The 13507-nt window shown below is 40.1% G+C and overlaps 1 protein-coding gene across 4 annotated transcripts in view; it reads left to right on the top strand.

Annotated features, from left to right (window-relative positions):
- Positions 1 to 11660, top strand: part of SLC7A2 (solute carrier family 7 member 2) — a 68143-nt gene extending 56483 nt beyond the window's left edge. For all 4 annotated transcript variants that reach the window (XM_072776185.1, XM_072776183.1, XM_072776184.1 and 1 more), the window contains exons 9-12: positions 1676 to 1881; positions 2899 to 3065; positions 3988 to 4096; positions 6453 to 11660. In XM_072776185.1, the coding sequence (XP_072632286.1) occupies positions 1676 to 1881; positions 2899 to 3065; positions 3988 to 4096; positions 6453 to 6649 (679 nt within the window). In that variant the 3' untranslated portion in view covers positions 6650 to 11660. The remainder of the gene's footprint in view (positions 1 to 1675; positions 1882 to 2898; positions 3066 to 3987; positions 4097 to 6452) is intronic.
- Positions 11661 to 13507: the final 1847 nt, after the last annotated feature.

Raw genomic sequence — 13507 nt, 5'->3', positions numbered from 1 at the left:
GGCTCTCTGCATGGAGCCTGCTTCTGCCTATGTCTCTGCCTCTCTCTCTCTCTCTCTCTCTCTGTCTCTGATGAATAAATAAATAAATCTTAAAAAATTCTATATGAACGGCAAGTTCTTATAGTGTATAAAAACACTTAAAATATTATAGTTTTTGTCCCAATATTTCAACTGCTGAGATTTTATAATAAAGATTTTATTCAGTGAGGCGCGCACACACACACACACACACACACACACACATATATATAAAGGCTGTTTATGAAAAGGTAATTTACAATAGTGAAAAAATTGAGCTAACCTGAATATCACTAACAGAATAGTTAAATAAGGGTACATTTATTCAGTAGATTCTTTTTCTTAATTGTACTTAATTATATGGAGAAATGTATCCAACTCAGCAAAGCTGCATGTAGCATCTGAATTTATTTAAATTGTAACATAAATTTATGTGAAGAAGTCATTTTGCATATATATATATACACACACACACACACACACACACACACATATACACTTATGCCTGGCTGAAATTGTACCAAAATGCTGGCAGTGATTAACACTGGGTTGTAGTATTGTGGGTGGTTTTGATTTCCTTCTGTTATATTTTGAGTATTTTTTTTCTCAGTGAGCATATTTCTTCTTTAGACTAAGGACAAATGTTACTTTTCAATTTAAGTAAAGACTGCTCAGGATGCCTGGGTGGCTCAGTGGTTGAGCATCCACCTTCAGCTCAGGTTGTGATCCTGGGGATTGTATCCCTCAATGGGCTCCCCACCGGGAGCCTGCTTCTCCCTCTGCCTGTGTCTCTGCCTCTCTCTGTGTGTCTCTCATGAATAAATAAAATCTTTAAAAAAAAAAAAAAAGCTGCTCAGAGGGAAAGAGACCACATTGAGGGGACTGGGGCAGATCCTAGGGGGTGAAGCAGGGAAATCCCGGCACAGGTTGGAGAAGAGGATAGATTGATGAGGGGACATGGCATGCGTGAGGTTGGGAGGTGGCAGAATGGAAGATGCAATTAGTCTGGGTTAAACTGGAGGACAGAAAGGAAGGCCGAGGGACATGAGGCCAGAGTTAGATAGCCAGGGGCAGCTAGCTGAATGCCAGCCTGAAGCCTGAGTGTCATCCTGTAGCTGATGCATAACCAGAGTTTCTGTGCCGTTTTCTGACAGATATATTTTGGGGATAATCCTCCTGTAGCCACAGTTGCCTCAAGTGAAAGTGTAACTCTCTTGTGCAATCTAATATGTAACTCTGTAACTAAATGACTGTAGAGGGATCCCTAGGTGGCGCAGCGGTTTGGCGCCTGCCTTCGGCCTAGGGCACGATCCTGGAGACCCGGGATCGAATCCCACATCGGGCTCCCAGTGCATGGAGCCTGCTTCTCCCTCTGCCTGTGTCTCTGCCTCTCTCTCTCTCTCTCTCTCTCTCTCTCTCTCTCTCTCTGTGACTATCATAAATCAATAAAAATTAAAAAAAAAATAAATGACTGTAGAGGAAACTGATGGTTGCTGTAGAGGGAGTTCTGGGGCTGGAGTCATAGAGTCATGAGAAGTGTCAATTTACTGCACAAGAGGGGACCCGGCAGGTGTCTCACTTAGAGTTTTCAGTGTTTCCTTGATTTGGGCCGAGTGTCTATTTGAGAATAAAGACACAGACATCTGTTTGGGGATAGGTACCAGCCCGGCTTATCTTACGAGCAGCCCAAGTGCTGTCCTGAAAAAGAAGCTCTGGGATCATGTGCCAGTGCCACCTCGAAGAGCGAGTCCCAGGTCACCATGCTGGAAGGGCAGGGCTTCAGCCTGCGGATCCTCTTCAGTCCCTCAGCTCTGCCTACACAGCAGTCATCTTCTCTTGTGAGCTTTCTGGTAGGATTTCTTGGTAAGTCCTTTGCGCTTTGTCCATTAGAGAAGGCCCGAGGTGTGCATAGGTGGAGCAGGTGTGATGTGAAAGAAGGCAAACGGTCTTATCTTGCCTTAAAATATATTTGCCACTGTCACGAGCCCCCAAATCTCTACCTAACAGGTCGCTAATAGCTGAGATCCTATATTAGCAGGATAAATTGGTCATGTATTGAAGAAGAAGGGAAGAAATCCCTGAGGTGTGAGTGGCAGCTCTACAAAACCGGTGCCTTTCAGTGTCTGGTAGGGTGCTCCCCCTGTGTGCAAGCATCCGGCCAAGAACACCTGCCAGTAATGAAACTGGGAGGCAATACAGAACATCTTGTTTGCTCACCTACAGTTACACAATCAGTCATATTTTTAGCAACATTTACTGAGTACCCTCAATGTGCCAAGAACTCTGCTGGGCCCTTGGGATAGCAAGAAAGATGGTCCTTGCTCTCATTGGGCTTTGAGGAACAGGATTATTGGTGGCAAGCTAAGGGAAGTACAGGCTTCTCTAGAGCACGGAGGAGGGACCCCCGAATGCAGGCGTGATGGTCAGAAATGGGGCAGGGGTGATGTCACCTTCTGAAAGAGGGAGAAAAAACACAGATCATTTAATGCTTGTTTGCATTAGCCAACAGCAGAAAATGGACAGACTTGCCATTTCCCATTTGAAAAAAAGAAAATCTCTACCCCTGATAGTATGACATCAATCCATGTGATATAGTCTGAGGACTATACCGGAAAGGTGGACCCAGATGACACTTGGGCAGAAAAAGCCAGATGGTAGTGCCAAGAAGGGAGGAGGAGATAGTTGTGAGTAAGCAAGCAATGGTTCTTACATCAGTGGAATCAGCCATTTCTTCCTGTAATGAAAATGAAGAATCTTAGTATTTGGCAAAGAAGCTGTGGAAAGAACTTGATATCTTCTCAACATAGGCTGTTTGAACCAGGGGGAATCTGAGTGAAATGCGTCTTCTGATTTTGTGCTATACACATATCACCTTTGCAGCATTTCTTGTGTTGGGCCTGAGTATCCTGACCACTTACGGAGTCCAAGCTATTGCCCGGCTGGAAGCATGGAGCCTTGCTCTTCTTGTCCTGTTTCTTGTTCTCTGCATTGCTGTTGTGCTCACCATCTGGAGGCAGCCCCAGAATCAGCAAAAAGTAGCCTTCATGGTATGTATCATGAACATTAGAAATCTTCAATATTATCTTGTGTGTTAGTTTTTAAGCTGTTTAAAAAAAGAAAAAAAAAAAAGACGCTTCTGGTGAAGTTAACCAGTACAGAACCAGAGTGTCACAGTTCTTTGAGATGTCCTTATTGACACAAGGATTCTCTATACAGGGCTTTTCAAAAATTTGAATATGCTCCCATCATGTTATTATACATAATAGTAAACAAATGCCTTGTCAGGTAACCTATAATATCAAAGAATAAGTAGAATATTTTCTTTTAGAGGATCCTTGGGTGGCTCAGAGGTTTGGCACCTGCCTTCGGCCCAGGACATGATCCTGGGGTCCTGGGATCGAGTCCTGCCTCAGGATCCCTGCATGGAGCCTGCTTCTCCTCTGTGTCTCTGCCTCTCTCTCTCTCTCTCTCATGAATAAATAAATAAAATCTTAAAAAAAAGAATATTTTCCTTTAGAAATTCAGTACTCTCTCAGGAAGATTATTCTTACCCAAAGCCCTTCTGCTATAATTATCCTGTCAGTTTTGAACTAAGAGAGCTTCCTGGAAGGATCCCCTGCAGATGGCATGTGTATCCAGACTTCCAGGGGCATGCCTGTTGACATCTGAACTAAACCAGTAAACCCTAAACTAAACCAAACCGTGATTCCAATTGCATGCTGGTGATGATGCCGATGTCAGCAGGCTGAAGGAATCCCTTGTTGGCTTCAGGCCATACTTACCTCATATAAAATATGACACGCCCTTTAGTATATACTCTACAAGAAAGATCTTTCTTCGGGTTGTCCTTTTTGTAAGACTATAAGCTTCCTGATACTGTGTGGAAGTATATATGTCAAATTAGTTGTTACCATATTGAAAGAGTTGGGGAATGTGCTTTGCAAATGTGAGTCTATTTCCCCCCCTTAGGTTCCATTCCTGCCATTTTTGCCAGCCTTCAGCATCCTGGTGAACATCTACTTGATGGTCCAGTTGAGCGCAGACACTTGGATCAGGTTTAGCATTTGGATGGCACTCGGTAGGTCCTTTAATGTTTTAGCTCTCTGAACCATGGTTCTGTCTTTCCCGTTTCATGCTCTGTGATTAGAGATATATCCCCTTCCCCTTCTTAGAAATAAAGGTTTCCTGTCAGTTTCTTCATTTCCCAATTTTCAGATCACCTGAGTGCTTACTTCTCTGGGTGTTACTTTTTTATCTTTTTATTGAATTCTCCCAGTAGCCCTGTAGATTTATTTTCTCCAACTTAATAGGTGAGAAAAAGCCCCCAACAGCTAAGGGATCGAAGTTGTGTATGGCAATGCAAGGCTCTGATTCCAAACCCAGTTCTTTCCAGGGTACCAGTGGATTTCTGAAGACATTTGGATTGAGCTAATAGCATGAAATTTCTTTTGTTATCTAAATTCTTTATTATTTGAACCTTGGGATTTAGTATTAAACAACAGGAGTGAGTTTATTTATATCTTTACTACATTTTTATTATGATTCCTTTCCTATGTGAAAATTGAGTTAAAAAATGAGTTTACATTTGTTCTAACTAGAGCACTGAGCACATGTGTTAAAAATGTGAACAGAAATGTGTGTAAGGTGAAGCAGTGAGAAACAAGAGCTAAATCTGCATTGATTTGGGTCTCCTGAGGAGTTGAAGAGTATGCTTTTTGACCGTCCCCTCATTGGCTCAGCAGGAATGAGCCTGATTCACTCCTGTATATGTAATTGTTTGCTTTTGCTGGAAATTAATTCAATTTCAGTTTTAAGCCACTGATCCACTTGAGTTGATGGGAGATTTAACTTGTCAGTTTTGCTTATCTCCCCATAACCACATCAGAGTTCTCCCATAAGTGGGGGACCTTACCTTCTATAAGGGGATTGGGGAGCTGGTGCCTTGGTCACAGGTGGTCATTCCACATAGGTTACCCTAGTTTGTTTTTTCTGTCACTGTGACCACTTCTGGTAGGTGGCTCTGTTGCTTCAGGGCCAGGATCCTAACAGGAGTCACTTGCCAGTCAGCCACACCCTCAGGGATGGATGTAACCATACAGCCATTCCTTTGGGGTCCTGCCCATATGATCCCAGGGAGGCAAGCCCAAAAACCCCAGGGCACAGGACTGTCGACTCACTCCCCTCCTCTGAGCCCAGAAGATTCTCTTTTGAATGTGGCAGAGAACTTCAGCATGCTTCCTGCCTTTCTGTGAACCCCTGCTTCTCTTCCCAAACATAGCCCACCATGGTTTAATGTACTTGATCTTGGTTAAGAGCATGAACTAGGGAGCCAGACTCTCTCTATTTGAATCCACCTCTGCCATTTATTCACTTTGCGGCCCAGGCCAAGTTACCTCCCTGTTTTTGTGCCTGTTTCTTTGTAAAATGGTGATGGTAGTACCTTTATTTGAGGGCAGAGAGGGCTGAGTCTTTTTTTTTAATTTTTTAATTTAAATTCAGTTTGCCAACATATAACACCCAGTGCTCATCCCATCAAGTGCCCTCCTTAGTGCCCATCACCCAGTTACCCATCCCCCCCACCTCCCTCCTCTTCCGCAACCCTTTGTTTCCCAGAGTTAGGACTCTCTCACGGTTTGTCTCCCTCTCTAATTTTTCCCTACTCAGTTACCTTTTTAGGGCTGGGTCTTTAAACCTTTGAGGACAGGAAAGGCAATAGAATTATCCCTAATAACTATACTTCCTGTTATTTCAGATGGGAAAATCATAGTGCATTTCACATCAACCAAAAACTCTCAACCAATTTTTAAACATAAAACTAAAACAGAGCAAAATGCCTACATGTAAGTAGTAAACTACTTGGTAGGGATATGTAAAACCTTTCCTTCTAAATCCCAATCAGCATGGCCGTTAATAACCAGTTGCTCTGTACATCATTATCTAGCCTCTCCTGGTAACAGTGATGCATAAAGCATACCCATGTCCCCTTCATTTACACAGAGTATATTTTCCGAAGTATATGACTGATTTTGACAACCCACCACTTGTGTTTGGGGTGTAATTTGAGATTTTAATCCCCATATCCTTTTGTTTACAGTGTAGTGTTGAGTTTTGAGAAAATAAGTACAATTTTTTTCAACATAAAGTTGAAAGTCTGAAAAACATTTCACTGAGAGAAACATAAATTCCATAAAGATTGGGTGTTAAAAACGCAGAAGCACATTAAGCCGGGAAACTGTCCACCAGGAACCTTCTGTGGATGTATCCTGTACTTGCATTCTGTTCTGAAATAGCCCCGAAAGAGAAGGCAAAAAACAAAAACAAAAAACCATTCAGTTCTATATTAAAGTTTCCATATTCAGTCATTTTCTGACATACTTAAAACATTGAGGTTTGTTTTCTTCTTTGTATTTTTTCTTTTTTGTTTCCCCTAAAAGGTTTCCTGATCTACTTCGCCTACGGCATTAGACACAGCCTGGAGGGTAATCCACGAGAGGAAGACGACGATGAAGAGACTTTCCCAGACAACATCAATGCAGCAACAGAAGAAAAATCTGCCATTCAAGCCAACGACCAGCACCAAAGAAACCTCAGTTTACCTTTCATATTTCACGAAAAGACGAGCGAATGCTAACACTTGTAGGAGCTGAGCTGGTCCACAGTCTTAACATACATATCCTACACGGAGTAAACCATGACAGGGTGTCATCATCATGCTAGGTTGCCGTGGCTTTGCTGCAGACATAGTTCACCCTAACTTATACTTACTCACCTGGACAGCACCTCCTCAGATGGCGAATTGCGTATCTGGGGGAAGCTCCTAAGCTCTCTCCTCAGCGATGAATATCCCCCAAATAGTAGGAGCATGTGTGTACGTATGTATGTATACGTTGCAGTATATGAATGTGAGAAGTTGTTTGTGTCTTACTGTTACTGCATTAGAGTTGTCTGGTGTTGTCATTAATTGGTGGCTTATGCTGCACGTGCTGAAATGGAAGCAATCACTGAGTAGAAAAGTGTTTTGTATGTGCCTGGTGCATTTGGGGAAACAACCATTGCTTTTCCTTAGTAGGTGTCATTAATGTCAATTAGAACGCACTAAAAACGCAATTACCCATCCCGGTGTCTGTCATTGGTCAGGAGGAAGAGGAGGGATAAGAAATGAGCCTTTTCTATAACTTGTAAATGCCAGCATTGGGTTTAAGACAGATTTTTCTTCTACAGACTGTGGCAGTTGGCGAGAACTCCAGCCAACAGGAGTGTTTGCGTCTGCCTTGCTGCAGCGGGCAGGGGTGGCGCTCTGGGTCACCCAGCTCTGTGGCTGTCGTTTTGGGGAGAAGTGGCCTCTGCCTGCTGTAAATGATATAGTCCCCTCAGTCCAGGCAGAGGCTGCAGAGCAGTATGTGTGATCTACTTGGGACCCTTTCTTCTAGAAAGTGAAGGTGGTCTCGTGGCCAGAAAGCTTATGTAAGTGGCAGCGATGAGGATATATTTGAAAATCAGAGTCAGGCAAACGCTTGGATAAGTAGACACCAAGCATCCTTGTCTTTAAAGTCACTTAAAATAAGGTGATAGAACCTTCCAGATCACACAATTGATAGAACAATTTACACTTTTCTCCTTTACTTAATAACTAATCACAGTTCAGTTTTGTTTTGTTTTTTTTTAAAGCTCATCGGGTACAGAATTCACTCCTTTGTTTCTATTATTTTGTCTTGTCCTAGATATGAGGGGCTATGCTCGCAAATTATGTCTTTACCACATGCCAAAGAGAAAGAAATGAAGGGAAACAAGAAAATTTCCCTATTCTGAGTTTAAAGTGCCTATTCATATATTAAATTGCATTTGCCCCAATTTGAGGGGTTTGGATTTCAATTTGCCTTTGACATTTCTTTTGGAAACCTTTTAAGGATATTGTCCTCCCCCCATCCCATGAATTGTGTAGCGCTTTTTATCTCATTTATTTTTAATTGCACACTAAATCTGTCAATACCCATATTTGGAGAATAAGATACCTGGGTTAAATACATGACTATTTAAAACCTTAAGCTAAAAAAAAAAAAATTAACATAGTTGAATTAAAACTATATAAACACAGTAACCTTTATAGGAGTAAATGATTTGTTTTTATATGTAAGAATTAGAGATAATTACTACATTTTACTTCATAGGGTTCTCTAATAGTGAACTCTTTACCTGCAGTGTGCTTTGCTTCTCATGAATTATCTTTCTTACAAATAATTAAATGGTTTACTAGGTGAGGCTAGGGGCGAAACACTCACATATATATGGGTCACATTCCCAGGATGAATGTTATCAAGCACACCAGTTGACCAGCATAATCCAAAAGCAAGGAAAACATTTGTTTTCTGACAGCTCTTCCAAGAGATTAGTTATTTTACTGATGCCATTAAAAAGCAAGTTGTGATTATTTTGTCTAACCAAGAGTTTATTGTAATTAAATATCAAATAAATAGAAAGCCTGGGTTTTGGCTGCTAGTGTTGGAGCTTCCCTGACCTAGAGCTACAGTACTGACATTCCACAATTTCCAGGGTGCACATGGTAAAATCTGAAGCCCACAATTCTCTTTCAAGCATGTTTTACTGAGGGGAAGAGTTGGATACGCAAGGAGTAAAATATTTTTGTAAGGACTGTAGGCAAGATCATAAATCCTTGTTATAGTATTACACTGAGAACTCCCTTTAATTCTCTAATCGATCTAGACTAGGCCCTTAACACGGGGAACATAAGGAATTTCATATAAAAATATGTAAGTCTTTTACCATAATAAAATAAAGAAATTTATTTAGGATGTGATAGGCAGCTAAAACTATTAATGCCCACTCTGTTCAATTAGGAGCAAAATTTAGTTAAAATTTATTTTCCACATTAAAACACTTTGCAAACACAAATATCTATGAAAAGATGCTTTGTTGGTCGGTGACTATGCTTTTTTTCTGTGAAGACTCAAATATGTGCTCATATCTCTGTATGAGTATATGTATATATATGTATATGTCTGTGTATTTCAAAAAGTATATACGTCAGTTGGGTTTATGATGGGCTTTGGAAACGATACCCTTGTATGGATAAAAAACCCAATTGATGTGGAGAAAAAATAAAGTTTTATATTGATAGGTATGCTTATACAAAATTGTTAGGTTTTAAACTATTTTGCAATATACAGCAATTTTATATGTATATTTTCTATAGATTCTTTAAGAAAGATATTTATAATGTATCTAATATGGAATCACTAAACTCTCGTACATTATAACAGGTGCTTTGTAATCTGACATGGAGTAGGGGTGGGAGGTGTTAGGGTTTTTCTGTTTATTGTTTTCCTGGTATATCTCTATCTTGCTATGTGTTTATTAGTAAAAGCCCGTACTGTCAGCTCTTTTACCACCTCTCTGTGCCTGTAGCTGAATTCATAACCTTTTGAACAAAATACTGCTTTTACTTTCTTAGGATTACCAAAATGTTTTGTACAGATTTGACAAGGAATCAATCACACTTATATAAACTCCTCTCCAGACGTGAAAAAAATGTACACCGTACATTCTCTTAATTGTGGTTGAGTAAAAACAGTTTACTTTTCTTCCTTACACTAGGAAATATGCCTTCTTAATATTTTCAATGAGAAACTTCTCATAATAGCACCTTCATTTTATACTTTACAAGAAAGGGAAAAGATGATTCATGAATAACCACATAAAGGCCATGCCTACCCCCATTTAAAAAGGTAGCCATACAAATTCAAGTTCAAAACCTGTTTATGAGAAAACTTACAACTTTTGATAAATACTGAAATACACATTATTGCTGACTTACATTTTCCCCCAGAGATAAACATCAAGAAAACTTTGTAAAACCAAAAACATCATTTGGGATGTATACACTGAGGAAAAAGTAACATTGATTGATATATTTAAAACTCTTCTATTACCAACCATAGTCAATAGAAAGTAGCTCTTACAGGATTATTTTCCTTTAAAATACAAAGCCTCTCTTAATTTTCTGAATGAAAGAGTTTTTTGTTTTTTTTTTACTTTTTTTTAATTTAAAAAATTAACCAAAATATTTGCTAAGTCCTGGGTATTTGCAGATAGTTGTTAAACCTATTTTGAATCAGAGTCTATATATACCGAGTTACTTTCTAAACTAATTTGAATGCTTAGCAAGGAGAATAAGGAAAATTATTGTCCTCCAGTACTGATAACGCTGGGGGAGCAGATCAGTCTTCTCTCTTCATAAATCAGGGCATATTCTGAGATTACAAACCACATGATAACGTTGTGCCAAGATTCCAACTCTCCCTCATGTTGTTGCTCATGATGCTCTCTGCCTGATTTTCTCCGTCAAGCAATGTTAGTTAACACCCAAACTACCATTTCCACAGAATTTTAAAGGAAGGATCAGGTTTAGAGTGAACATCATGGAGTATTAAAATTCACATGATAAGTGTGAATTTGGGGGAGAGGGGATTAACTTTTTTTCTCTTTTTTTTTTTTTTTTTTTTGCTAGTGCCTTCTCTGTACATTTTCTACTTACATTCTCTGACATGTCCTAAAATATCAAGGGAAAAAGTACCAAAGTTCAGGTAGTAAATAATGCCAGCACAGATCATTTTTTAGCCATGTAGATTTGGAAATGAGATTGCTTGACTTTGTTGTTTAGCTGAGATTTTTTTCTCTTTGTATAATTATATTTAAACATTTTTAAATGGATTTCTGGTTTCTAGATTTTGAGAGGCCTGCTCTGTTTTTGTGGTTGTTGGTTTTTGTAACATTCATTATGTTTATATGTACACAGTTTAGTCTTATTGATCTCAAATGCATTTTCTTATGGCTCAACCCAGTTGGCAACCCTATGGGCTGTGAATAATATACTGAGCTTTTCTACACCATGGCTGAAGCCGCTGCCATAATCTCTGGCCTTAAAGAACCTTCTGTGACTACTGGCGTCCCATGAGGATCATGACCAAGAGCCTGGGCTGGTTCTAGGAACAGGCAGCCTGCAAAGTGTAAGCATCTAAAGCTACCCTTGTTGAGTGGGGTCTTGGGATGATAGGGTGGTATATAAAGTGAAAGACTTCACATGAAAGTTAGGAATTTGCGGTCCTTAATTTCAGTTTTGAATATCCTATGGGACGCATAAAGGGTAAATGATAAGGAACCTCCATGACTCATGGGAAGGATGGTTGCTTCCTGGAACTGATACCATAGGGTCTGGCCCACTGCAGTCCCTGTCTGGGTGCTTACAGCCTTGTGGTAGAAAGTGCATGGTCCCAGGCTCAGCTGGTGAAGAGCTTGTATTGCCAATAGGGTTAGTTTCTCTGGCCCCAGCCTGGTTAATGGGCTCTTCATCTTTGGTGCCCACCAAGGCAGCCACATTGTTCTGTTGTTCTGTTGTGTTCTTTGTACTTAACAGAAACTGTTGATAGGGCCCAAAACCCTACAGAAATTCTATGTCTGTAAAAAACCAACAGATGGAATGGACTTGTCTGAATGTAAAGATTTTCTGTTTGATAGATAATTTCAAATTTCAATATTTTAAATGATAATCAGAGTTCCTTTTACTTACAAAATTGGATTATTTTTTAGAATTAAATAAAAATTATTGCTGCTTTACCACTGTAAAACACGCTTTCTAATGTGACCATGTACTTTTGAAATAAATTGTAATACAACTTGTAATAATAGAATATGTGTATGTATCACACATACCCAGAGCATACCTTTCACATTTATCTTTTGAGAACCTTTAAAGCTCAGAAATATGGTACAATCTAAACTGAAATGATTATAATATCAAGAATATTCACCTGGCAGCCTAGGGGCTACATGGGGACTCCCAAGTCCTATTAGATAAAAGACATGTTTTCACATACCCTCAATCTGCTTGGCACGTTCTAAAAAATACCACTTGCTCCTGAAGCATACCATCCCAGGACCCACACACCTGACCACACACCTTCAACTGTCAATCTCTTCATCATTGCTTTTATCTGTAAGAAGCTCCTTTTTCAATGTTCCCTTATCAAATCATAGCCTCTAATAATTGGTGGTCCATTATGAACAACTAACACATTCTTTATAGTGTAAGAAAGAAATATTACCAACTTCAACCATCCTTAACCTCTGAGAGGAAGGAGTTCGAGCTTTCTGACATGGTTCAATGTTATTTAAAATTTCAAATCTCTTAAATTAGTTTGTTATTTTGAAATGTCTTTGTATCTATACTTAATTCCCACTGATTTTAATAAGTTGGAGGGAACACCATGTTGAATTAAAACTGTAATACCAGTTTAGCCAGCGTTGAAGACCAAGCGGAAACAGCAAAGTATTTACCAAGCAGAAGCTTAAAAGCTAATTTATCTAATTGTTGGCTGTTACCATTGTTACTAGGCTTCCATGCCCTGTGTCCGCCCTGGTACCATGTGATCCCATGAAGGCAATTAGTTGCCCAAGGAACTGCATCTGGTCTGTGGGTACAGCCGGGAACCCAGACAATAAGAATGCCATCTCCTAATGTTCTTTTTTTAAATATTTTTCTATTTATTCATGAGAGACACAGAGAGGCAGAGACATAGGCAGAGAGAGAAGCAGGCTCCCTGTGGGGAACCCAATGCGGGACTCAATTCTAGGACCCCAGGATCATGACCTGAGCCCATAGCAGACACTCAGCCATTGAGCTACCCAGGTGCCCTATCTCCTAGTGTTCTTTGAAGAAGGCCACCAATAGGCTTCCTTTTCAGGTGAAGGGCTTAAAGCCCACTTGCCAAGAGATTGTACTGAGAAATCCCCATCTGTGTGGAAGAAGTGATTCATTTCATACCATAAAACATCTCGGGGGGAAGAAATCTCAAAGACCTACCAAAATAACCCATTATCACAGTATCTCAATTTGGCTTTTAAAGTAGGTCAAAGTAGGGGTGAAACTATCCAGAAAGAAGAATTCAATGCTGATTTACCTGAATTTTTCTAGTAAAAGCTGGATAAAGAATCCTTGTTGCTCTCTGCTAAAATGAGCAACCAAGCATATTCAGGTGGCTCAGTTGGTTAAGTATCTGACTCTTGGTTTCAGCTCTGGTCATGATCTCAGGGCAGTGAGATGGAGCCCTGGTTGGGTTCTATGCTTAGCAGAGAGTTGGCTTGGGATTCTCTCTCCCTCTACCTCTCCCTCCACTTTAACACACATGCGTGTATGCATGCTCTCTCTAAAATAAATCTTTAAATAATAAATAAATAAAACTGGAGCATCCAACATGGAGAGGAAAATAAGACAGACTGTACCACCCAGGAGTACTCTACCACTCAAGGTGGGCCCATATATCCCTAATGGAGAGCAAGCTTGTTTCTGGACTCTGGGCCCCTTAACCCATTAGTACTACACTATTGAGGAACATAAGTTCCCCAGTGGCTGAGCCTCCAGGTCTCTAAAATCTTCCCCCATCTGTGCATTGATATCTGCCATTTCTTCAAGCAA

This window comes from Canis lupus, chromosome 15 (assembly GCF_048164855.1).
Source record: "Canis lupus baileyi chromosome 15, mCanLup2.hap1, whole genome shotgun sequence".
Taxonomy (NCBI): domain Eukaryota; kingdom Metazoa; phylum Chordata; class Mammalia; order Carnivora; family Canidae; genus Canis; species Canis lupus.
This window is presented reverse-complemented; position numbering and strand designations above follow the sequence as displayed.